General features: G+C 33.4%; 2 protein-coding genes, 1 long non-coding RNA gene and 1 pseudogene across 8 annotated transcripts; 3 read left to right on the top strand and 1 right to left on the bottom strand.

The window, feature by feature from the left end:
* The first annotated feature begins 2,650 nt into the window (after window positions 1-2,650).
* On the top strand, window positions 2,651-14,175 carry LOC129876250 (uncharacterized). Of its 6 annotated transcripts, none has more exons than XR_008763343.1 (17): window positions 2,651-2,849; window positions 3,287-3,414; window positions 5,314-5,359; window positions 5,689-5,855; window positions 5,974-6,091; window positions 6,198-6,280; window positions 7,421-7,480; window positions 7,695-7,952; window positions 8,840-8,936; window positions 9,515-9,565; window positions 9,737-9,817; window positions 10,584-10,655; window positions 11,662-11,724; window positions 12,453-12,605; window positions 12,682-13,394; window positions 13,519-13,571; window positions 13,663-13,701. XR_008763343.1 is itself a non-coding variant. In XM_055951626.1 (17 exons), the coding sequence occupies exons 2-17, from the start codon at window positions 3,314-3,316 to the stop codon at window positions 13,738-13,740; spliced, it is 1,539 nt and encodes a 512-aa protein (XP_055807601.1). In that variant the 5' UTR covers window positions 2,652-2,849; window positions 3,287-3,313; the 3' UTR covers window positions 13,741-14,175. The 6 variants fall into 6 exon arrangements, 1 of the variants encoding a protein (XP_055807601.1); XR_008763345.1 differs by having other exon boundaries at window positions 12,795-13,394; XR_008763344.1 differs by lacking the exon at window positions 13,663-13,701 and having other exon boundaries at window positions 12,682-12,766; window positions 13,337-13,394.
* A 581-nt stretch (window positions 14,176-14,756) lies between these two features.
* LOC129876251 (S-adenosylmethionine synthase 3-like) lies at window positions 14,757-17,242 on the bottom strand. The gene is made up of 2 exons (XM_055951628.1): window positions 17,113-17,242; window positions 14,757-16,265 (listed from the first exon to the last, which is right to left on the bottom strand). Exon 2 carries the CDS (start codon window positions 16,257-16,259, stop codon window positions 15,087-15,089), a length of 1,173 nt encoding a protein of 390 aa, XP_055807603.1. The 5' UTR covers window positions 16,260-16,265; window positions 17,113-17,242; the 3' UTR covers window positions 14,757-15,086.
* A 2,030-nt stretch (window positions 17,243-19,272) lies between these two features.
* LOC129876710 (uncharacterized) lies at window positions 19,273-21,754 on the top strand (annotated as a pseudogene).
* A 121-nt stretch (window positions 21,755-21,875) lies between these two features.
* LOC129876743 (uncharacterized) lies at window positions 21,876-23,237 on the top strand. Its single transcript, XR_008763408.1, has 2 exons — window positions 21,876-22,492; window positions 22,568-23,237. It is a non-coding gene; the product is annotated as an uncharacterized LOC129876743 (long non-coding RNA).
* The last annotated feature ends 4,322 nt before the right edge of the window (window positions 23,238-27,559 follow it).

A 27,559-nucleotide genomic window follows, 5' to 3' on the forward strand; every position in this document is an offset into this window, starting at 1 on the left:
TTTGAAATGAATTTTACTTAATTTTGACTCCATGTATCTAGATGTATCTGGGTGTAAATGTGTAGACCCATAAATTTTATTGGGTCAAATTCATATAAAATTTTGAATTTAATTCATGTTCATTTGGGTTGATTAATTAATTTGGACTTTATAAATTAATTAGTCCATTTTAATAAGAAAAAATTATCTAATTACACTCCTTTATTTACCATATTTTTTTATTATTCTCATCCATTTCAAAAAAAAATTCAAAAATTCATTCTTTCCATCCGGATACATTAATTTAGTAATCCGAATACATTAATTCAATAATCCGAATACATTAATTCTGATTCATAAATTATATATATGTTTAATGTATCATGCTTTAAATATTACCTGTTGATACATAAAAATCCTAATTAATATATCTGGATTACTGAATTAATGTATCCGGATTATTATTTTTTAAAGGGATTTTCTATAAATTGAAAAAAGGATAGGAAAAATGGTGATTAGCCTTTACGCTATGTGATTTCTAAAAAATCTATTTTTAATAAATTCAAGTCCAAGGTCCATTACACCTTGAAGCCCAAACTCATGCCACATGTCATGATGACTAGTCGTCCAAGACCAACAAGATGACATCACGTGTCTAAATAAGGTGGTAGTCCAGTCAAATGCAAGAACCAATCACAATCGGTCAAGTGTCAAAATGACACCTTTTGGCCAATCATAAGAAATCTTGTCCACCCCTAACAACTAAATAGGAGATAGACCTGACATTCAAAGGGCATTCTGCAAAACATTTCAACAAGTATTGGAGAAAGCTACAACATCTACTACATAGTTCTTCTAAGGAGTGATCAACAAAGTTCTTCCCGGAGATTAACTTAAAACAACGAAGCCCTAACAACAATCTTGGCGATTGGAATACACCTCTAGGACATCTAAATCATCCAACAATTCGAAAAGTACACTACTGAAGGCCCTCGAATCTTGGATAAGTTTAGGAGAGAAGAATCAAGAGAGTAATGAAATTGTACTCACAAATTGATCAATAAAAAATACCCTTTTCTTTTATTTATTTTTTATTGCAGTTAATTTTTGACACCTTTGAAAATTTGTTGCGAACAATATGGATGCACCAAAATCTAGTAAGATTCATAATATTGCAAACTAGAGTATATTTAAGTAATTAGCTCCTAAACTAATAAAAATTTTATAAGCTTCCCAATTTTTAATAAACGAAGGATCTTCGAAAATTCGATACTATATTAGATTAGAAGAAAAACTTACATAAATATACAATATTAAGAAAATATTTACCATTTATAGCAATAAAAAAAATTCACTGAACACTTATAATACATTTATAATACAGTTTTAATACACATTGCAGAGAACTATTTATAAAACATATATAATACAAGTTTTATAGATGGATAATACATTTATCACATATTTTAATAGACTTATAATACATTCTGTCAGTTTCTTACTATACAAACATAATATATATTTTAAAACACTTATAATATATTTATATTGTATGCATAATTCACTTTTAATACAAGTGTAGATTTATTATAATATTGCTATGTATTGCTATAAATGGTAATAAATAAAAAATATCGCTAAAATCAATAATTAATGTTTAAAAAGTACTCAATCAAATAATTTTTTCACATTAGAATCAAAAGAAGCCCATTAAACTTGACCAAAGAAATATGGCCCAATGTTCTGGAGTTAATAGACCATTTATCTCCCCATAAAGATCTTGAGAAACTTTATTTTTCTCTTTTCTTAATATTTTTTCACTCATCTTTATTAGTAGTTGAAAATTTCTGTCTTAAGAATTGACACAGAAATAGTAGTACTAGCAAGTGGTCCCTCCGTTCCCTTTTATTTGTCAATTTTTGACTTGGTATATCTATTAAGAAATTAATTATTGATATGCTAAGTTTACTATTTTATCCTTATTAATCACTAAAGCCATAATTCAAATTCCAAACCATTTTAATTTCAAAAATATTAACTCTCTCAATAAATTGAGGGTATAATAGGTAATTTTTTTTTGTACTTTCTTAATTTGTCAAATTTATCAAGTTAAAAAAAAAAATTAAATTAGAAAAATTTTGACAGATAAAAAAGAACAGAGAAAGTAACAAACAAATATCGACAAACAACTGTTTGCTTATAGCGGCTTTCTCTATAGTAAAATATTGGGAAAAGCAATAAAAAAAATAAAAATTGATATAAAGAAAATAAAAAAATTTCAATCCAATCTTTATAATATGCTATTCTTTATTATACTTGTATAATTAGTGATGTTTGAATTGATTTATTTTAAGTAACTTTAACTTTTAAGTTTTTTTAGATTTGAAAGTGTTTGACAAACACAAATAAAATATTTTCAAACACTTTATTTTATACTTAAAAAGTACAAAAAAAAAGAGAGTCAAAAATAGGTAACCACTTACTTTTGACTTTTTTAAATCACTTAAAAAAAAAGATTATTCAAACATCCCTTAATCTTGATAAATTCCCAAGTAATAAAATTTCCTTTAATGAGGATAAAAATCTAGCCAGAAAAAGAGAAACACAAATAATATAATTTTATACTATGAATTAAATAAAATGGAAAAATAAAATAAAATCCCAGCTCCTAAGTATTGTGACATTTATCCGATCCATATTCTTTCCCACATTCTTGGTCGATACTGTTTTGACACCCAAAGAATGGCTAATCCCAAGAAAGATACAAGCAAAAAGCTTACTTTTTAAAGCGAATTTCTGAATACCAAAATCTCCCTTTTGTCTATCAAAGAAGATTTTCTTGTGTTCTTGATTGACCCCTTGAACTCCAGGTAAATTTTCACTGTTAAAGTTTCAATTTTCATTTGACTTAAAAATATCTAGTGGTAGAGTGAAAGTTACCCAGTGTGGAGCCGTCTAGGATGACTAATGCAAAGCGTGGTGGTTTGTTATGATCCATTGCAAGGTATGGAACTTGAGCCCCACACCGGTATAGAAAAGTGCTGATGTGGGGTTTATATAGCCTTGGGATCGGGATGTGTGGTAATCCTTTGGTTGTGTCACTGAAGTTGGTTAAATTAGTTCTGATTAGTGAGAACTGCCAATAGATTGGGGCAGAGGAAGTATTTATTTTTAGAGATCCATTCTGTTCTGTAAATCTATATGTCAGAAGTTTTTTTTTCTTTCACTGATATGTATGCTTAGTTGTAGAAGTTCGGAGATATTGAATCTGGGGTGTCTTGTTTTTGTCATTTGTGCTTCTGTGCAGAAAGGTTCATTCTTTTCTAAAGAGTCGATGGAGATCGATAAAGCAATTAGAGAATGTGATGACAGTAGGTTGAAGACAAAGTATACTAATGCCGTATATGTTATTAGACGAGCACTCGCTCTGTATTCGTAAGCTTCTCTCTTTTCCTTTGTATTTTTGGAGGCTCTGTTCTTGCTATGAAGTTGCTACTTGTCTCAATGCATTGATTTAGCATTTCTTGTAGGTTGCATTGGCATAAAGATACTTGTTGATTGCCTTGAATATACAACAATGTGCGTGTTTGCAATATTCAACATTATGTTCTAGGTTAGGTTTAGGTGACACATGATAATTATACAAGGCGGAGGATAGGGTGTGATGATAGTGTTTTGGTGACATGTTTGAGCATTCAGTTGAAAGAAGTGGTATGGAGTAAGAGTTGGGATATTTGTTGGAAAACATTTCCTTGGAAAAAGATTCCAATCACCAAACACTGGAAAATTTATTCATTATGAAAAATACTCTCCTGCGTACCAACCACGCAAATTGGGACATTGCATTGGGAAAAGTTACAATTTCAGCATGTAAATTGGGTCATTGCGTTGGTCGGAGAAAACAAACCAGAGGGGTCTCTAGGAATGGTTTAATAAAATTGATTCCAGCTAGCTACTGATTGAGTACTAGGATTAAATGTTGCTGTCCTCAAGAGCAGCATTATTCTGATTATCGGGCAGAGTGCTATACATAGTTGATCACAACCTAGAAATGGGGATAAAGAGTTTAGCGCATATAGTTTTTTCTGGGAGATGAATTTATTGTCAAAATATCTGATAAAAGGCTTCTGAGTTGAAGGAAAATTATCAGCATGTTACAAAGAAGTATAGAAGTGCACTCAATGGTGTGGTCAATGAAGTGGGTTGAGAACCATGAGGTCTCATGTCAAATCCCAGTAGAGACAAAAACACTAGGTGATTTCTTCCCATCTGTCGTAGCTTTGGTGGACAGAGTTATTTGGTTCCTATTGCTAGTGGGAGGTGGCTGGTATCCCATGAAATTAGTTGAGGTGAGCCCAAGCTGGCTCGAACACCATGATTATCAAAAAAAAGTATAGAAGTTGAAATTTATGATCTTTTACTGGTGTTGAGTAGGTCAATTATGCAATTAGTCACTTAATGTCCTGCTTTAGTGTGATAATATCAGTTATCTTAAGTTAGTTCTAATTGGAAATTTGAACTTAATTTGTATGGTTTTATGATGCAAACAACTTTGTGTATCATGGTTCAAGCAGAAAAGAAACAATTATAGCAACATAATGTTTAGATCTTTAACGTAGGGAAAATCGATTGTTTGTGTCAGTTGTAAATTAAAGTCATTGTACGTACTCGTAGGATAAAGTTTTGAAGGTCTATTGTTTCCTATGGTTAATTCATCATGGATTATTTGATGAAGTGCTGTCCGTTTGCTATTTGATTGATTCAGTGTATCATTTGCTCTAGATTGTGAACTTCTGAAAGATCTATATTTATGTGCTGCAGATAGTGGCATATAATTTAGTTTGTAGTGTGTTGAGCATATGTTTTAATGGCACTTTAGTCATGCCGATGAACAGTAAATAGATGTATCTTCTACTTTCTACACTTGTTTCTCAAGTCATTAACTTGTTTGACTCATTTAGTTTCAGTTTGTTCAAGCATGTTGATTTTTCATGAGATTAAGAGAATAAGTTTCCATGGGTAATATTATATTTGCCTTGGTAATACAATGCTAAATTAATATTTAGAAGATTGAATGCAATAATATTTATTTGCATTATTATTTATTAATTTGGACATTTAGAAAATGGTAAATCTTTCCATCTTTAGAGAATGGTCATTCTTTTTTATGGACAAACTAATTAAAAATTGTGGGAAAAATGGGACAGAGGGAATAGCATAGAAGAACAGTTGTTGATCTAGTTGTTATTGTTATTATTTTTATCTTTTATGGTAAACTTGGTTTAGTGTTTCTCATCCTTTGTCCTTCTGTTTGAACCCTGGCCCCTTAAACAGCATACAAGAGGTTGCATTGAGTTTCAATGGAGGGAAAGACTCTACGGTAAGTTATTTACATGCCTATTTTTTCCTTCACATCTTTAGTAACCAAAAATGTATATTAGGTTTGGTGATTGACAGGAGTCTTTTAAATTGGTTAGACATTGCACAAAGATGTATGGATATATGTAAGATTTAGATTATCTCTAGTTTTAAAAAATTCCAAATTAATTCTAAAGACAAATTATTGAGTAGTGGGATGAAAAGGGACCAAATGGAACAAAATGGATATAGAGGATTCATATAGCCGACTCCAACTTGTGGTGGGGTTGTGGCAAGTAGTTATTGTTGTTCTGTTTGACCAAATATGTGATGTTTGATTTTACAATTTAGGTTTTGCTTCACCTACTGAGAGCAGGCTATTTTCTGCATAAAGCTGAAGAAAGTAGTGCACAAGATGTCGCTGATGGTGAAAACGCATTTCCGATACGGACAATATATTTTGAGACCCCGACTGCCTTTCCTGAAATCAACTCATTCACTTATGAAACCGCAGCCACGTACGCAAGAAATGCTAATTTGTCTTCCCTCCCTTTGACACGAATCACATATTAGGATTCCCTCTAATGATAGCAGTACTTTTATTATCATTTGAATTGGTCCTTCTTCTATGAACAGTTACAATTTGCAAATGGATATTCTTCGCCTCGACTTCAAATCAGGGTTGGAAGCTCTGCTGAAGGCTAATCCAATTAGAGCTATTTTTCTTGGTGTGCGAATTGGTGATCCTACTGCGGTAATGAAATACGATCTTTAACTTTTCCAACTACTGGGCCATTTTTTCAGAATATTTGTAGATGTGATCTGTGGCTGACTGCTGCTTATGCTCACATACTTTTCAGGTAGGTCAGGAGCAATTCTCACCTAGTTCACCTGGGTGGCCACCTTTCATGAGGATAAATCCAATTTTGGATTGGTCATACAGGTTAGACTGCACCTAATAAACCCTCCTTATATGATTTCTTATTATTAGATTACTATGTATATGCATGGTCACACTCACATCTAAAGTTGGAAAACTTGAAGTGCTGGGGCAGTGACTTTTGAATCCTTTGATATTTGGGATCAAGATTGAGACTTATTTTTTCAAGCAATATAAACAAAGGTTGCATCTGCAAGTAAGGACTTTAGACCAATTAATCCAAAATGGATCTAACAAGAACTTTCTAAAGGATAATAGCCTCCGGGGATTTGGTTTAGCGTAGATACTCGTGGGATGGGCGGATAGAATGCGTGTCACGAGCTCTAACCTTACCACTGACAAGGAGCTTGATACTTACGTGGGAGCAATGTAGAGGGGTGAATTCATTTTCTCCCAAATATGGGTCAGTTGGGCTTGGGCCAGCTAATTCACCAGGGATTTCTTGGTTATTACAAAAAGAAAAGAACTTGCCAAGGGATAAGGAGCTGCAAAATATTGTAAAGTGCTCCAGTTATATTAAGATTACGTGCTAAATGCTAAAGATAGTATTTATGATAAATTTTATGCATAAAGAGCTGCTATTTTCGATGAAACACATCAACATTGAAGGTCCTCTGAATATAGCTTGGAGGATGGAAATTAACTTCAAACTACTTGAGTTAGCTTTTGAAATTGGCAATTATTTAGGTTGAATTCAAAGTTTGATATGAGGCCTTATGTTAAAGATTATTTCATGTTACACTATCATATATGCTTTAGTGTATTATTATTGCATTTGTTATTGCTCCTGGGAAGTGATGATGGTCTTATTGGCTGTTTGTATTTAGGAGTGTGTGTATGTTAATGAAGGTTTATAGATTGTATGTTGTTTTCTTATAAAATAAGGTCTATACGTTGAATTATGCTAAAGTTTTGAAGGCATTATCTCATTTCTTTGCATGTAGCTGTGCAGTAGATTATTTTATACTGCTCGCCCTTTTGAGTTAGCATCATCTCCTGTTTCACTTTTGTCGAGTTTTGTTTTACTTTTCCATGGATAATGTTCATCTAGCAGTTTTTTGTTGAAAAGTAATCATCTATTCTTCTGTTTGATTCTTATTTCTTAGAATTAAAATGACTAACCTATTAAGTTTGATATGGCAGAGATGTATGGGCCTTCCTTTTGGTTTGCAAAGTTCGTTACTGCAGCCTATATGATCATGGGTAATTTCTCAGTTATGTTGCTTCAAAATTCTTTACAATGATTCTTCATTCAGCAGCATGATAAGGATATACATTTTCGAGATTTATACTAAAATCTATGACATATTTTCTCTTGTGAAGTGGTTGTGATACCTTTTACATTTCAAGTTCAACTTACTTAAAGAAGTGTACCTGCAATTATTTGAGCATTCTATTTATTTCACTGATTTCATAGGTATACTTCAATTGGGAGCATCCATGACACTGTTCCTAATGCACTATTGTGCATCAGGAACAACAACAACAGCAAACAAAAGTTTAGGCCAGCTTATTTACTTGCTGATGGAAGGCTGGAAAGATCTGGAAGGGTAAAGAAGTACTCTTCTCCAGTTTGTGGGAAATTATCTTCTGTTAGCAATGGACTGAAAATCGAGGATTTGAACCCCAATAATATGCTTACTGCCTCAATCATTGCTGTGGGAGATGAAATTTTGTAAGTTATTGGCTCTAAACCTTTAAATCTGATGATCAGTATGATAGTGATGTTCTTTTGAGGCTTCTTGTTATTATTTCTAAGTTCAGGTGCATATTCAGCCAATCTCTTTATTTTCTTTTTGGTTCCTTATACATCTCTTCTTTTCGTTGGAAGCTAGAATCAATCTGTCAGGAGCATATGTGCTACTCTCTGATTTCTTCTTATTGGATATTCAACTCAAACTTTACTTGTGTTGTGTTTAATAAAACTGAATAATTTGGGGTAATTGATGTCCTGCATTGGATCACTTTTGCAATCACATAGTTGTACGGAACCTATTGTTCATAGCAGATCTTTAAGAATAAGTTATCCTCTGCTTCAAAATATTTTTTCCTCTCTAAGCAAATCTTTTCATTTGAGAATTGAACAGGAATCAAGGAGGTTATTTTGGCGTCTAAACAAACATGTTCCTTCATAATCACAAGGCTTGTTTCCAAGTTTTTCCATCCTTTAGTTGTGCTGAATATTTTTGGTAGTTTTTCTATATTGCATCTATGAGGATAGTTACACAATGAGGGAATGCATAATGATGGAGTCAAGTTTACATGTTATATTAACAAATTTTGATGTATATTAGGAGTTCAGCTGAACAGGTAGAGGCATCCTTAATCCTTTCAATGTTTATTTGTCTAAGTAGATATATTCATTTTTGTTTATTAGTATATGTTGAGACGGTGCTCTATGTGATGCAATAAGCTACATCTTGTCAGTTCGCACATCATCTATCCGTGGCAGATAATTGATACCCTGCAAATACTTTATGTAGTATAACCCTGAAGTATGAACTTTCTGCTATTTGTAGTTGCTTACTTATCAGATGTCTTTCTCTTGGTTCCGTAGCTCAGGTTTGGCACAGTAGAGGACAAGTTGGGCTTTGTGTTGTGTAGAAAGCTCCATTCTATTGGTTGGGCAACATCGATGCTTGCTGTCACTCGAAATGATGTTAGTAATAATTATGTCTTGACAGCTTGTATAATTTCTGCTTCTTTTTTGTTCAATTATGTGGTTAGCATGAACTTGACATTAGTTTTCCATTGGAAGTTGGGTTTCTGATAGATACTAGAAGAGTTACCAGAATTCCCTTCTGTTTTCTTTTGCCCTGTATTCTGTTCAACTTTTGCAGCAATCCAGCTCGCAAATAGTAAAGGCAAATAAGTGTTGGGAAGTTGATGCGCACTTAAATCAGCTAACGACTGAAAACAGATTGAGTTATAAACGCCTGAAAGTGACTCCAAAAAAGAATATAGAAAAACATCAAAGTTTGTCTCTATAATAAGCTTCAACTATAATAAGCTTCAAGATCTCCTAGCAATTGAAATAGTTTCTTGACCATACTGAGCCAACTTTTAGGTAGAACAGTCTGCTGTATTACTTTTCTGGAGGACCATTGTTTTCTTTAGTTGAAGTCAGTTTCTGCTCGATTTTCACCTTGATAGTTAAATGTCTGATGGACCTTCAGCATTTATTAAAAAAAACTTTATGCTAGCGTCTGTTCGTAATCACATCCTTTTCATATTCAGATAGACTCCGTGGCCCAGGAAGTTGAGAGGCGGAAGTCCACAAATGACATGGTAAACGTTTTTGTCGGTATTGATATATTTATTGAATTGTTTCATATATGTGCACCAGCCTGTTATGTGTGTGTGTGTGTGAGAGAGAGAGAGAGAGAGAGAGAGGGAGGGAGAGAGAGAGTACTGCCCACCTGTTTTAACATATATATTCCAAAATTGATTTCACTGCAGGTATTTATATATGGTGGGGTAGGTCCATTGCATTCGGATGTCACCGTAGCTGGAGTTGCAAAAGCTTTTGGTGTTCGCATGGTATGTAATATAGATTTACTAGGTCTCTCTGCTACTTAATGTTCCACGACTTAGTGTGACAATAGCTTCCAAATGATTCATCCCTTTCAGTAAGCTTCATAATCACAAGTTTGTATTGCTTGTAAGATATTATAGGAAATAGGAATAAATTTCTCTCTGTTATACTTTCAATGATTGCCATGTCTTCGTCTGATATGAGGACATGTCACAGTTCACATGCTTGGTGGAGCATGCATCTAGGACACCATTGGCTTTGTTTTAATTTTTTCGACCAATGGGCTAGTGTTCATTTGTGTTTTCAAAAAGGACTTACTTGAAGCTGCAATTTGTTACCTTTATTTCTTTTATTCAGTGCTGGAAGATCAAGTTAAAAGTTCTGTAGAGACCAATGTTAAATTTAGAAAAGAAGAAAACACAATGATGAGATGGATAGTCAGGCGTATATCATTAAATTGCCAAGATAAAGTTAGCTAGATGGCTAGATGTCTCCATAAATATGTTTAATGTAAATATCCGGTTATACTGTTTTCTATTATGGTTTGTTGTCTCCTTATATGATCTTGGGAAATCCTTACCACATGACCTAACTTTTGGGGTCGAGTTAGTTTGGCGATCCACTGTATAAGCATCTTAGTTATCTAAATGATGCAACAGTATTTTCGAAGTCCATGCAGCTGATCGAACAACCTTTTAAAAGTGTTATTTTGATATTCCACTTTGTAAAATGTATCAGTATCTCTAATGCTCTCATAACTTCATTTTGCAGGCTCCTGATGAAGAATTTGAAGAACATTTAAGGCACCTGATTGGTGAAAAATGCACCGGCGACAAGAATGAGGTTAAGTCATTACTCATTACAAAATTCCACAGGTTCTGAGGTTTTTATTACACGTATATATGCAAAAAGAGTAAATAAGAATAGCATATTTTATGTAGTACCTATAGTAATTTAAAGAACGAGCATATAGTGCTCTAATCGAGGGAATCCAATTTTGTGTTTTTACCGGCTGAGAGAAATTTAGAAATTTGGTACAAAACTCTTCATGTTGAGTTTGTTGTTGATTGAAAAGGAAACATTAGAGCTCCTTGGGTTCACAAGTCCAGCATAGCATCTTGTTCATGGAACTTCAGAAATTGCATTTCTGCATCTTCAATTACTAATGACTGAATTGCTGAGCCTGCTTCAGTATGGTCCTTGTATACAAAACGCTTAATAGTCGAGGCACCTAGTAACCTAAACTTATGCTTTAATCTCTAATACCAGCTGAAGGAAGAGAATACAAAATAAATAAATTCCCTCTTAATGCTACAGGGTGAATCAGTCTTTGCAAATGCATTTCATGTTTCACTGCTGGGGAATGAAATATCTCAAAATATCACATGGATTTTTACTGACTTGATAATATACACCCTGCAAGATAAAATTGGTGGCTTGATAATTTTGTCCAAGGCTGGTCTAGAACACTTCCTGTTTTTGTAAAACATTTTTCTTGAGCCGAGGGTCTATTGGAAACAGCATCTCTACCCCAGGTAGGGGTAAGGTCTGCGGACATTCCACCCTCCCCAGACCCCGCTTGTGGGAACACACTGGGTATGTTGTTGTTGCTGATCTAGAACACTTGTTGAGATATTATTGGTATATCTCAATTTCAGAATCATGCACTAGTATAGCTGATGTACAAGATCATCTGGCTCTGATAGATAGAATAGTGCAATGTATCAGAAACTAAACTAATGTGTTCTTTATATATTTCAAATGTCATTAAATTTATGATTTGTAACATTCCAACAGCTAAAGCTTCTCTGCCTATAAAAATTAAATTTGTGTTCCTTTTCTGATACAGATGGCACAGCTGCCTGAAGGTATTACAGAATTGCTGCATCATGAACAACTGTCTGTGCCTTTGGTATGTGTGGCGTTGTCTGAGATTGGATGGTTATTACAATTATTTTATCCTCTAACTTGATGCCCTTGTTAGAGTATACATTATTGGAATTTATTCTCAAGTAGTCATATTTTTTCCAAGTTCTTGTTATATTGTATGAAAAACTGTCACATCCATGTACATTTTTGTTGTCATATATCTTAGGTATCTGTCAATGGATCCTTTAAATCTTCTCAGCTTTCATGAATATTTTTTTTTTTCATTTCCACTCTGCAGATTATTTCCCCTTGCACTATCTTTTGCTCTTTGGATATGGTTTTATTCTTGATACTTCTAATGAGTGTTGCTGCAGTAATTCTTCACTAAATTTTATCCTTTTCCTCTGGCCTTCCAAGTTGGCGAACTAGAGTTATATTGAAAGAAATGGAGAAAGAGTTGTGGCATAGGAAGTGTAAAAACTATACCTGTACTCTGTGAAAGTCATGTTGAATGTTCTAACATAGAACTAACATGGTATTCTGCTTATTCAGAGTTGTCAGTGTGGTTAATTACTCGGAAGAAATAGATCATTAGTGGAAGCTTTGTCTTTGCCTCATTTCCTTCAACATCTCATATTTCTCTTATTTATTCTTTTGATTACATAGAGCTATTTCATGTCTTACTATATACTTGTTGCTCTTTTACCACTGAGTTTATGATACTTAAGTTTGAACCTCAATTTTTTTTAGCATGTCTGTTCTCTTTCGTAGATTAAGTGCCGTAATGTGATCATTCTCACTGCAACCAATGTTGCTGAACTGGACCTACAGTGGCATTGTCTGACTGATTCACTGAAATCTAATAGTGACTTGGTATTGATGGCACCATTTGTTTCAAAATGCTTGGCAACAACTCTTTCCGATGTGAGTATTCTGCAACCCTTTCTTAGATATCCTTTTCTCATTAATATGTGAGCTTTTCAGTCTTCTGTAATTGCAGAAATCAAGATCTCTTCATTATCATATATATCCTTAAGTCGTGTCCAACTAGTTTGATATTGAGGCACAGCTGATTGACATATCTCGTATGTATCTCTTGAACTCTTTATCCAGGTGCATTAATAACTGGCCTTTTCAAGTTTTGTTTCTTCCAATCCCCTGGGATGGTAGAACTTTAGGTTTCTCATGATGTAAAAGATGCTAAATGTCATTACAGCTTGATCCAGGTACTCGTGAGCCATCATATCGTTCTTCCCGTTTGGCCAAATTGTGCAAAAAAATAAAAGAATTATTGATAAATCTGGTACATGACCCTTAGCACAACCAACTAGGTCTCAAATTATGTGAACGAGGCATTGGTAGACTTTTTGCAGCCAAGAGGTATCTGATCAGAGTGAATTTCAGATCTCTATCACCCGAATAGTCATCAAAATCAGATGGAGTTTCTGATCCTTACCCCACATAGTCAACAACATTCTGTGTAGTATTTACCTTCTAGAACTGTGTTGCGCAACGTCATTGACTCTTATCGTTTTGCTTTTCCTCCTTTGAGATGAGTCTTTATAATGTATCTTTGTGAAATATTCTCCTGTTAATATACTTCGTTTATAGAACTCTGTGCAAATTACTAATTACTAGCTCCCAATGAATTGCAGGTTGAAGTTGCTCAACCTCTGTCAAAACTTTGCCTTCAATTTCCTGATTTATACATCGGTAAGTCACTCGTATAATTTACAAGGTTGATGGTTTATATGAAACAGATTTTACTCTCACACTTATTCTGTTTTGTTAGAAAAGAATTTCATATTAAATCATTCCTATTTCCTTTAACATGAAGGAGGTTATCGAGGATCAAGAAAAGGCCCTCTTATGATTAGATTTGAAGGGAAGGTAAGAACTTTTACTAGAGATGTCGCATGTTTTTGAAGTTCAGATTATACTTCTGTATCAAGTTCAGTAGTATTTTGTCGTGTTACTGTAGGATTTTTCAAGAATAGAGGCAGCTTCTCAATCATTGTGCCAGATTTTTCAGCCTGGTTCATTCTCTGAAACTGAATGACCTTAGCCACTCTGCTGAAAGAGGAGATACACGGAACTGCCCAAGGGAAAGGGTTTGAAATTCCATGTCACAGTTAAGGAGAATGATGGACATGACAAAGAAGCAAGAGCAACATAATTTTTAGTACAAACTGTACTCATGGGGTGTGTGTAATCACCACACCAAGACACAGCAGCATATATTTTTCTGGCAAGTAACTTAGGCAAGGCAATCTAACTGCAACTTTATTTCAGACCTAATAGTTCAGTTGTCAAAGAATCAATCTAGCAATCAGACCTCTCAATAACGACTTCCTCTATAACAACATTTTACTATAATGACCAACTTTTCTTTGGAATTGATTTTCATGTTATGTTATATTATATGTGCTCCATAACATCATTCACTGTAACAACAAAAAAGATATACAGACAAACAGCACTATTATTGACTCTGCTTCCATCCTTTAATTTTTAATTCTACTTTCTGGTCTTCTAAAAGTTGACACAATAAACTGAACTGTGTCTAGCAAATATTGTATGTACGAAATATAGTGCTTTTTTGTATTAATATTAGATATTAATAAGTATTTTGGGCCTTTGATCGTCTTTTCAGACGAAGAATTTAAAATGAAACAGAAGTTTGTAATCTAGAGCTTTCAACAAGTAAGACAATAGGAATCGTTTGATTCAGAATACAATTATCTCAATTAATCCTAAATTTTATAGTGGGGATAACTTTCCTAATCCCTTGTAACCAAACGACCCCTAACTGTAATGGTGATTCAAACTTCATAATTACCATTTTGATTTAACTGGATTTTGCTTATGCTATTACAAGTCGTTTGGTACACGGCATGGGAAATAATGTCCCGCAATCACACTAAACATCTCATAATAGACCCTCTCGACAGCTTTCAGCATTGTTGCTTTTTTATACCACGCCTTGATGATTATGCCATACTACTTAATAGGAAAAATTTATACACGAGTAAAACAACTAAAACTGTATACATTTAAAGTAAGCAGGACCAATAGTTCAACAACATGCTGCATTTCTCATTAGATAAATGAACACAATGACAAAAGAACTTGATCGTATGTGGGGATATCAGAAATGATTAAAGCAGGCAACATTGAAATTAAGTACTTCAAACAAAAAAAATCAACAGGATGAATTGCTTGGAGCTCTTAGAATCCCTGAAAGTATGTAGACACTTCCTTTGGTCTCCTTCTCCACTTGAAAGCGCCTTAAATATAAAAAGAGGACATCAATTTACTCAATCAATGAAGGTTGTTTATTGGTCCGCGACAAGAATAATAGGCACAAGAATATAGGTAGGCAAAGTTGTGAGTGGGAACTCGATCTCAAGCTTTAGGCTTGAGGGCCTTGACAGTCTCCCAGGTGAAATCAGGGTCATCACGGCCGAAGTGACCATAAGCAGCAGTCTTCTGGTACCTGAAGTTGCCTCCTCTCTTCAAGTCAAGGTTAATTGACATCATTCCAGGCCTGAAGTCAAAGTTCTCCTTGATCAGAACCAAAATATCCTTGTCTGGAATGGTTCCGGTTTTGTATGTGTCAACAAACACAGAGAGTGGTTCCGCCACACCAATAGCATAAGAAACCTGGACAATACAGCGGCGAGCAAGTCCTGCAGCGACCACACTCTTTGCTGCCTGTCTCACGATGTAAGCACCACTCCTGTCCACCTTGGTAGGATCTTTTCCTGAGAAGGCACCTCCACCGTGAGCACCCCAACCTCCATAAGTGTCGATGATAATTTTCCTGCCAGTGAGTCCAGCATCTCCATGTGGACCACCAATCACAAAACGACCTGATGGGTTGAGGTGGAAGATGGTTTGGTCATCAAGGTATTTAGCTGGGATCACGGGCTTGATCACATGCTTTTTCAAGTCCTGGGCAATCTGATCATTTGTGACAGTTTCATCATGTTGAGTTGAGATGAGAACGGTGTGAACTCTAATAGGAACCATGGCCCCATTCTCGTTCTTGTATTCAACTGTAACTTGTGTCTTGCCATCAGGTCTGAGCCATGGGCAAGTTTTGTTCTTCCTCACTTCGGTAAGCTTGGCACCAAGCTTTGTAGCTAAAACATGAGTAAGTGGCATGAGTTCAGGAGTTTCATCTGTTGCATAGCCAAACATGTGACCTTGGTCACCAGCTCCAATTTCTTCTGGTTTCTTGGTAAGATGACCATGGACTCCTTGGGCAATATCAGGGCTCTGCTGCTCAATGTTGACAAGGACTTTGCAGTGGTCAGCATCAAGGCCAACATCAGCTGAGGTGAACCCAATGCCTCTGCAAGTGTCACGTACTATCTTCTCATAGTCCACCTTGGCCTTGGTTGTAATCTCTCCAAAGACCATGACCATGTTTGTCTTGGTGCAGGTTTCACATGCAACCTTGCTCTCAGGATCTTGTTCTAGGCAAGCATCAAGAATGGCATCGGAGACCTGGTCACAAAGCTTGTCGGGATGCCCTTCATTAACTGACTCTGAGGTGAACAAGAAAGTCTCCATGTCTAGCTGAAAAGATCAAGATAATATGTCATCACTTCTATCTCAACACTATTCACGAGAAAATGTGGTACGTTGCTAATAAGCATGTCAAGACATAGAATTCCATCATATTAAAACATTTCGTTACACTTTGACAAGTTGGACCTCCTTGAATTCAGAGAATTTTAGTGTTTACATTGGTGAAAATAGAAAATGTCGTGTTCATCACAACACCGTTCTCTCTGAAATTACAAAAAGCACTCACTATGCTTCAACATTTGGTCCACAAAATTTCATTATAGAATCTAAAACCACCACATATTCCCAAAAATTGCCCCATTTTCTCCCCTTTAAAAGTTTTTAAAGACCAGTTTCTTTACTTGATCTACGTACTCAACGATTCAATTGATTTCATTTTAAAAACACGACAACAAAGTATTTCACCGATAAATTATCATTTTCCATCATTAGCCCAACCAAAAGAAACCTATTTATCACCCTGTGCAGGGCAACCAGCTTATCAACGAGATCTATGTAATCTCCAGATACTATAACAATACAACATGACAATTAGATGTTTAATCTCGTTCAATTTCATGAATTTTTTTTAAAACCTCAATTTTATTAACGAGATCTACGTACTACCTTGAACAATTTCACAAATATATATAAATCAACCACCAAACGTCGTAGTGGAGTGGTAAGTAATCCTCTATCATTAAGCATGCGAATTGGATTAGTCTGACTCTATAACATCAAAATGAGATAGCATATCACATCCTTTTCATGCATAAATATACCAGATCTATAATCTAATGAAGCAAAAATAAAGCCTGAAAAAGTAAATTGAGCCTAATTATTGAAGAAAACGAACCTGAGAATGGAAAAAGAAACTCTAGATCTGTGGAATAAGAAGAAGAAAATGAGAGATGGTGTTTTATGGAAAGTTTTAGGGGAGTATTTATAGAAGCTGAAATGTAGGAGAAAAAAATGGGGGCTACCGAATGACTCGCTCCTCTATTTCTTCTCACTTTCCAATAAAGAGTTTCTTTTTACCAAACCCAAGTGGGGACGTTGGACCGGATTTACTATTTTAAATAGTGAGTTTTTGTTTCACACCGTTTTGTAATGTTTTTATTTTAGTAGTATTGGAAAAATAAAGGATAAGATCTGTATACATATTATGAAAAATGATTAGATATATTTTTGTATTATTGAAAATAATTTAAATATATTTTTTATTATATTTTGGGTTAAATATATCTTTTCTGTTATATTTTCGGTTTAAATATACCCCTCTCATTATATTTTGGTACAAATCCGTCTTTAATTTTAACGGAAGAACACTTGAAAAACTCAATCCCAATTTTAAATATCTGAAAATTTTATTTATTCCTAAAAAAATCAGATATTTAAAATTGAGAATAGATGATTTAATTTTGAGTTTTTCAAGTGTTATTCCGTTAAAATTAAGGGTGAATTTGTATCAAAATATAATGAGAGAGGTATATTTGAACTGAAAGTATAACATGAGGGGTATATTTGAACCAAAAATATAACGAATGATATATTTAAATTATTTTCAATAGTATAGAGGTATATTTGACCCTTTTCCGTATATATTACCCTCTTTAAATTTATTTGTGGGATTATACTAATATTTTGTTATTGTTCTTGTAGCAATTTTATTTGTGGGATTATACAAATTTTAATTTTGATTCTTGAGGTTTATGAATCAAGTATACGTAACTTTAAATTAAATCAAGTGAAATATTACTTTACAATTCACAAAATTTTAACTTTATTACTTCAACTTCAATAAGCTTCTTTGTTACTTGCTCTTAAATTGAATCTAAAATTGCATTTATTACGGAACATTTTAATTTAATGTGAAATATTTCATCACAAATTTAAATTTAGTTGGATTCTAATGCGAATATCGAATATTATAATCCTTTGAATTTTATGTGACCACTTACCAATCATGAAAGTGCAGCTACTTCTATTATTTCTTTTAAGGAAAAAAGAATTGGTTGAAGTTGGTGAGAGTATGAATTTTTTTTGTTTGGCTTGATGCATTGAAAATCTTGTACGTTGTGCGTCGACAATTGTACATATTTGTTTAAAAGTCATTGAAATATTAGTAACTTGAGCCTTGTCAACCCACCTTGAAATGGTTGTTAGATGTCACTTCATTTTTGACAAACTACTTGGTGAGTTGTGCCACTTGTTTTTTCCCACCAACTATGTGGTTGTTGACTATTTATTTAAACTTGATGCATAAAGTGTATATGATGTGGGTGGATTTTTTATTACTAGTCAATGTTTTAGTTATATGAAAAAAATCACCTACACAAAGATGTGCATTATCCAGCTAATCATGCCTGAGAAATGAAATTAGATGCTTTTTATTCCAAATGTCATCAATAAATAGAAGTGTTAGGAGGGATTTGTTGACAAATCAAAATTGATTAGTTCGCCTAAGGTCGTAGCGATAGAATTTTTCATCTATGAGTTATTGAAGAAATCAATGCATGAAGCTGATGAATAAAATTGTACAATTCAATAATGTTGAAGCACATAGACTTTTATAGCAAATTTTATTTGTTCTTCGCCGCTTTGAATTTTGGGACTTACTTCCTAGTAACTCTATTTTTCCTGACACAACTTTGTTCCATATTAGTTTTTTTTTAGGATATACTATTGATATAATATTATTTATGAAAAAGAGTCTAAAATACCCCTGAAGTATTAGAAATGATACAATAATACCCCCGTCTACCTATTTGGTCTGTAATACCCCTACCATCCATCTTTGGGTCCATAATTGATCACTTATTTGACGGACCAAAATTAAAATAATTTAAATATTTTTTTTAATTACGTGACAAATTACTATTGGTCACTATTTATTTACTTAAATCATTTTTTAAAACCCACCCATTCTAATTATAAACCCGACCCAATTAATTAAAACCCGCCCCATATCTTCTAATACTCTCCTATGACTAAACAAACCAAAACCCACTTTCATTCTCACACTTCAAAGAAAACTTTCAGAAAGAACCCCACCATTTGCCTCTAATATTGAAGAAAACTACATAAATACACTTATCGGTGAGGCTATTTGATTGTAGGGGTAATTTTTCGTTCAGAATCTTGTCTTCAACTCATGTAAGAACTTTTATGTACTTCATATTCTCAGTTAGGGTTTTATTTGTTTTCCGATTCAATGTATATTTATGCTTATTTTGATGTTCCATGTTTTCTATGCTCGTTATGGAGATTTTTTATTGTGATACATGTGTTACATTGTACTATATTGGTGTCTCGAGTTAGGGTATTTATAATGTTGTCTCAAATTTGTTCTTTTTCAGCTTTTATTCGTTGTCATTTTCTCTTGATTACATGATTTTTTCTGATTTGTGTTGTAGATATATTTATGGTTGTTGGGTATGGATATTTTTTTTGAATGATCCCCTTTTTTTGAATTTTGGGTACTGCATTATATTCTTTTCCTTATGTATATTGATAGCATGTTGTCCCTATCCCTTTACTTTTGATAGATTCTTTGTTCGCTTATGTTATGTTGCTGACTATCCTTTTCTCTTTCTTTTATGTTTATAACGTGCCTATCTCTTTAGCTTTGGCAGATTTTTTTTGTTTGTTTATGTTATGTTGCTATCTAATAGGGTTCTTTTCTCTTTCTTTTATGTCTTTAATGTGCCTTTCTTCAAGAATGGTTGACAAAGTGGACCTATTATTTAATTATGGAGGCAAGTGGGTGATGACACCTCACTTTAGCTACATTAAAAAATTGACTCAGGTTTGGAAAGGATATGATACATATTTATTGTCATATATAGACATATGTCAAGAGTTTAATGAAAAGTTAGGTTTCACAAACGTCAAACAACTTCTACTCAAAGGGCCTTCTGGGAAGTATTATGTGATTGAGGAGGATTATGGCATAAGAACATTGCAGACATCTTTGTATACTCAGTCAGGTGTAGTTGAACTATTTGTTATAGATGAGGAAGAGCATGTTATTCCAGCTACTGACATCAGCCACCATAATGAACCTTGCCTTGTCCTAGTAAATGCTGCAACTGAAGGTGAATCAAGTGAGGAAGAAGAGGATGAAAATGAACCTTATACTAGTGATCACAATAGTGATAAATCAGAATCGTTTAGGATGGAGAAGAAAAAAGAAGTAAATGAGAAACTAGACAACTTTTTAGAGTTGGAAAAGGGTATGAGCTTCAAGAGTCTTGATGAAGCTAAAAGAATTGTAAGCTACTACTCAATTGCTAGGAAGTTGCCCTTAGAGTTTATAAAAGTGACTCTGTTAGAGTTAGATATAGGTGTATTGTGGGTTGTCCTTTTGTGTGTTTGATTTCTAAAGTTAAGAAAGGAAAAGGGTTTGAAATTAAGACCTTGCAAACAAAACATGCATGCCTTGAAGCATTAAAAATAGAAGAGCTACTCAACAAGCTTTAGCACACTACTTCAAGAAGAAGGTCCAAAATAATCCTAAGTATAAAGTGACAGAAATGAGGCAGAATTTAGATGATAACTTTGCACTTATTATCAGCTATTCAAAAATGAAGAGGGTTAAAAGCCTTGTGTTAGAGAAATTGAAGGGTAGCTATGTTGATGATTTCAATAAGTTGGAGGCTTATGCTCAAGAGTTGAGGCATAGCAACCCTGGTACTAATGTGGTTATAAATATAGCTAAAGAGACTTTGTTGGAACATGGAGAAAGAAAATTTTTGAGAATGTATATTTTCTTTCAAACTTTAAAAAATGGATGGAGAGCTGGTTTGAGGCCATTTATAGGGTTAGATGGAATATTTTTAAAAGGAAAGTGCAAGAAAATTTTATTGGCTGCAATTGGACAAGATTCAGTAAAGCATTTCTATCTACTTGCTTGGGAAGTGGTGGATAGAGAAACAAGTAGAACATGAAAATAGTTTATAGAGTTGCTGAGAAACTCTTTGGAGTTGGCAGATGGTGAAGGTTTGACACTTATGTCTGATATGCAAAAGGTAATTTTGTAAGTGTTTGATTGTTTCTGATTTTAGTTAATTTATACACTTGAACATTTTAACTTGAAATTTTATTTTTGTTTATTATTACAGGGACTGCTTGGTGTTGTTGACAATTTACTTCCAAAAGAACAACATAAATGGTGTGCAAGGCACATAGAAGCCAATTGGTCCAAGAATTGAAATGGTGTACAGATGAAGAAGTTATTTTGGTGGTCTGCTTGGAGTACTTTGTAGAAGAATTTGAAGACCAGTTAAAGATCGTGGGTTCTGTTAATGAACAAGCCCCCAAAGATTTGCTATGTTATCCACCACAACACTGGTGCATGACCTATTTGGACACAGTTTGCAAGATCTTCTCTTGTGAAAATAATTTCACTGAATTTTTTAACAAATGAATTTTGGAAGCAAGGGAAAAACCAATAATCAAGATGTTGGAAGGCATTAGAATCACGGTATTATCACTTCTTTTTCATAAATGTTCAATTTTTTTTTACTATTTTGAAAAGGTTACTATTTTTACTCTTCTATATTTTGAAACAGTAAAACATTGTAAAAAATTATATTTTAAAAGTTCTTTCAAGCTTTTTACTCTTTTGAAAAGGATGTGTTTAGGTTGTAAAAAAGATCATATCTTACTTCTTTGTATAGGTTATGAAAATGTTGTAAGAACTTGAAAAAAAAGGTAAAAAATGGACAGAAGAATATAGTCCATATGCCATGAAACTTTTTAATGATTTCAGAATCATTGCACAAGGTTATCAAGTTATTGCTAATGGAGACTTAGGATATGAGGTGGATGAGGATATAGATAGGCATGTTGTTAATCTTGGTAGAAAGAAGTGTACTTGTAGGACATGAAATTTGACAAGAATTCCATGTCCTCATGCTATTAAAGCATTAGAACATGATAGACAAGAACCACTGAATGAGATGCATTAGTGGTATTCAAAAGAATCTTATATGTTTGTGTACCTGCATAAAATTCAACTTGTTAGTGGTGAGAAATTTTGGAAAGTTGATCCTTCTCAAGCCATGAAGCCACCAAAAATACGTAAAATGGTTGGTAGACCAAAAGTTAAAAGAGTAAAGGAAAAGGATGAGGCAAGAAAAAGAGAGGGACTATGGTCCAAAAGTAGGAAGGGGTTGCAAATGACATGTGGAAATTGTAGTGCAACAGGTCATAATCGAAGAAAATACCCTCTGGTAAGTCATGTTTTATCAATTGTTCATTACTTATAATATATATCTAGTCATCTTACTTTTTCTCAAATATTATAGCTTCAAAAAGGAAGACAAGTTCCTCGAGATGTGCCAATTTCAGAGCCCCAACCAGGTGAAGGAGTTGAATCAGTTTTTATGCCAACTCCTGAATTTAATGTGTCTTTTAGTCAACAAACAAGCCAACATTAAGTCAAGTAATTAATGAAGCTCCTCCGATCCTTCAAATTCAAAGAGAAAAGTAAAGGACAAAGTTGTTGCACCTTCAAAGAGGTCTAAAAACAGTGGGAAAGAAAAAGTTGTTGCTATAATTGTTGATGAAGATGAAGTTGAAGGTGATATTGAATCTGAGGATGATGAGACAGTGGTTGCGCCTAGGGTGATATATGAAGAAAAGGCTAGACTTCAAATGAAAAACCTGCATCAACAACCAATTTGTTAAAGAAGGATCGACTTCAAGGGTGATGAGAGTGGTGCTACTATGCTTACTAATCTGCCATACTCACCAAAAAAGCTGACTTGGCAAGGCAAAACATGTGTGACCTCAAATCAGTTGACAATAGACAAGGAGATAAGGATTGGGAAACTAAAGGCAAAGAGGGGCAAACATTAGATAGTGACTGCTAAGTAGTGATTGTAACTTTTTGTTTTTTATGTAATGGCACGGTGAAGTTTCTTATTTTTCTATTTTTGGAATGCTTACCATTTGTCATTGGCCATTTATGTTAAATGACAATTTAGTCTTGTGATTGTAAAACAATGTTAGAATGTTTTATGGGCTGAAAAATATATGAATGAATTTGGTGGTTTATCTAGAAAATGTTTTGTGGATTACTGATTGTATTATGAGTATATATGTCTTATAAGTAGTTGAAGGTTGTCAGTGTAAGTAGTTACAATTGCTATATTTTGTGTTAAATTAGTATTATTAGGTTATGTTAGTTTTCTGTCATTTTGTTATTGTCAATGAGAGAATTAACTGAAAGAATTATGTAGTTCTATGTAGTATGATTTGATGTGGTTGTAATATTTTGAGAAAGTGTCAAGATGGTATAGTTTGTCATCTATAAAATCTGCAGTTTGATAACCAACAATAATAGCCCAAGAAATTGCAAGAAAAGTTATCAATTAATGTACTTTCAACTCTAACTTTGAAACTTTATCATCCAAGCCAGAAACTTTCTTCAAATTTCAACTCACTATACCATCCATCAAATTCAAACTTGACATTTTTTCCTTCAAGATACAAACTTTCTTCAAATCAGAAATTTTATTTGTATCCATCTTATTCAACTCATACATTTCGTTAGTATTCATTTCCTTCAAATTAGAATCTTCAATGCCACCCATATCCTCCACAATCTTCTTCAAATAATTTCTTTCTTTTCGAATTGAATCCAATTCGACTTTTTAATTATGAATCATTGTTAACATATGACGTGGAAGATTTTCATCAATCCAATTCCAATAACCACAAAAATTTGGCCCAAGACGACGACATTTATAGAATCGGCGTCCACCATTCTCAAGTATTGTAGCTGTAAATTATCTTGCCATCAATCCGCACTTACATGTACGAGATTGAAGTTATTTAGGAGAAGAAATAGATGAAGAGGCTGACATTTTTAACAAAAAAGCAACAAAAACAAGAAAGAAGATGAAAAGAAGAACTGATCTTAAAAGTGATCTTTTAGGTTGAAATATTAAGAATGAGGGTTTTCATTAGAATAGGTGAGTATTAGAAGAATGAGATGTGTTTTAATTAGAAGAATGGGTCAGGTTTTAATTAATTGGGTCGGATTTATAATTAGAATGGGTGGGTTTTAAAAAATGATTTAAGTAAATAAATAGTGACCAATAGTAGCCCGCCACATAATTAAAAATATTTAAATTATTTTAATTTTGATCCATTAAATAAGTGGTCAATTATGGACCCAAAGGTGAATGGTAGGAGTATTACAGACCAAATAGGTAGACGGAGGGTATTATTGTACCATTTCTAATACTTCAGGGGTATTTTAGGCTATTTTTCGTATTATTTATGAAATAATTGTTTTCTTTATTTATTCAATTCAAAAATATTACATTAAATAGATTATCTTTTGAGAAAATTACGCAGATAAGCAAACATATACTAATTAATTAGCTAACATAGCTATTTTTTGAATTAATTATAGTTCACATCAAACATCTAACTGTAAGTACAGTTTGAGTTTTGCATAATTCACACAATTATACAGTTAAGTTTTGTATAATTCGTACAATTTATACAAACGTTGTGCGCGAATCAAATTGTATAGAGAAATATACGAATACTATAAATTGTATAGCAAATTATGCAAACATTGTGCATGAATTGTGTAGTGAAATATACAAACGTTATACAAAAACTACGTATTATATAGCGAATTATACAAACATATACAAATTCTGCACGAATTATACAAACACTGCTATAACTATAGCTACGAATTGTAATTAGCAAACTATAGCTATGGAGCATAATTAAGATGTTTTTGAATGACTATGCAAAAATTCACTTTTTTCCCCACATGTGTGACTCAATTTAGATAATAGATAATTTGGTGTATAAATTTTTAAGCTTATAAACAAATTAAAAGATGAAATCATTGATTTTTATAAGTTGAAAGTTATAGCTCACAATTGTAGATGAAAATTTGAACAAATTATCAATATGATTGTAAAGTGATATTAAAGATAATTTATCTTTGATTTGATAATGATGTAGTTCTAACTTCTCGTTCTAGTGCATTTAGTTGGTGAAAGTAGTGAGCTAAGTAACAAAAAATTTATCAATATATACATAATCTGATCAAACTTATTTATTAATATATAAATTATATACACTAATTATCTATCTATCGATCTATATATTTTATACTTGAAAATATAATAATATGCAACAAATTTTAAAGTGATAGAAAATAAATTGCAATCACAAATAAAATATGAAGAAATATAATTTTATGATTTTAAAACAATATGGGTACAATTCAGTTCCTCCTTTGATTCTTCTCTCTAAATTTTCTCCATGATTCGAGAATTGTTAGTAGTGTATTTCTCGAATTAAGGATGATATGTACTGTTATATCCCGTATTTTATACGGTTGGATATTTTAAAGTAACTGTGGTAAAGTAAAGAGAATGACCATCTTCCAAATTTTTTTTATACAAGTTGGTTATGAATATTATTTATGAACATTAGTAGTGTGGAAATATTGGGAAAGGCTAAGGGCAAAAAGGAAAATTCGCAAAGTGGCTTATGGTAATATTGTGGAAGGCTAGGGGTAAAATGGGAATTTCACAACCAAAGTGTTCAAGAAAATTCATGTAGGGGTGTACTCTTTTATGTCCATGTGAATAATATATATGAACCAAAGTGTACATGGCAAGACAATTAAGTCATCTTTATTTGTTAAAGAAAGTTCTAGAAAAAAAGTGGAGAAGGGGTCATTTGTCTATATTCATATTTGAGGGACTTATTTTCAAATATGGATAAGTGATGGAAGATATTTATATATAAGTGTGTGTCTTATGACTCATTAGGGTCATTCTTATTCCAAGAGAATTCTAGAAAATTCAAGAGGAAGAAGAGAAGAGAAACTTTAAGCTAGAGAGAGAGAGAGCTCGGTTTTGGGGGAGAAAAAGAGGTAAGTCTCCGATTTTGCTTCGTAAAATAATTATATAGGGTATAACATGATGTCATGAAGGTATTGGTAATGAAAATTTATGATTTGGAGCAGCCCAAAATGTCACCAAACAGCCCCAAAGTTTTAGCCGCGCTAGACGAGCTTCCAAGGCAAGTTTTGGCGAGTTTCGGGAAAGGTAAGGTCTCTCCTTTCAAATTTGAGTTTATGATGTTGTTATGAGGTGTATTACATGTCCTAAATATGGCTGGAAGTAGAGAAATTGTATAAGGATGCTTGATGTTAGAAACTACTAAATTAAAGTCGTAGTAGTTAAATCGAAGTCGCGTAGTGTGTTGTCGTTGTGGTGCTGCAGTTGCAGCTGGTTGGGTTGCGTGTTGCAGGGATTTAAAGTATTTTAAAAAGGGTGTGGGTGCTTCTGGTTGCAGCCACACGACCCCCCGGTTGGTATGGTTAAAGATTTTATGAAATAAAGGTTAAAAACTCTATTTTGGTATCGTAATTTTATGCTAGTTGTTTGGAGCTTGTGTTGTGTAAAGTTGAGGTGATTTGATTGTATATATACTGATGGTTGTTGTTGTTGATATGGTTGTTGACATGGTGGCCGAGTTGAGATCTCGGGGATGGTGTATTTATAGGGGAGATGTTGTCGAAATTTTGACAGATTGGAAATTAATTTATTTGAAAGATTAAGACAAGTATATGGTGGTAAATCTAATGACTATGTCAATTCTCTTGAATGTGGAAAAATAAGTTGGACGCATAAGCGTAGCTAGTAAGGCTCGACACAGGTATGTAAAGCTAACCTTTCCTTCTTTTGGCATGTCTTTGGCATAAGTATGTAAGACTTACCTTTTTTTCTTTCAAGACATGATTCCGATGTTATGGTTTCATAAGTGCTTCCATGTTTTCTTTGTTTTCAAAAGCTAGCTGTCAATGGTCCCAAGAAAATGACTACTTTTCTTATAACCCGTCAATGTTTTCCAAAATGCCTATAGTTTCCCAAAACAAAGGTTTACAGTATTACAAGCTTTTATGACAATAACGATGGATATGTTTTATAACGACATTGATGATGTCGAGGATGAGAATATGTCTATGATGGCTATGATAAGAACGGATTCATGTCTAAAAGGTTCTTGATATTACTCTCGTCTTGATTTTTAAATAATAGTCTCATCTTATAACAATTATTCCTTCAAGGTGAGACGAAGCGATCATGATTAATCCATAATATAATTGGAGGTTACCATCCTTCCGTCACTCCGATAAATATGCGACTTTCGTTGGGCTCTCGTGCATGCTGTTTATATGTATATGTATATGTATATGGGGGATATGGGGAGGTGTATATGTGGTGCTATAGACGCATTCCCACCTGATC

This window comes from Solanum dulcamara, chromosome 12 (assembly GCF_947179165.1).
Source record: "Solanum dulcamara chromosome 12, daSolDulc1.2, whole genome shotgun sequence".
In the NCBI taxonomy this organism is placed as follows: domain Eukaryota; kingdom Viridiplantae; phylum Streptophyta; class Magnoliopsida; order Solanales; family Solanaceae; genus Solanum; species Solanum dulcamara.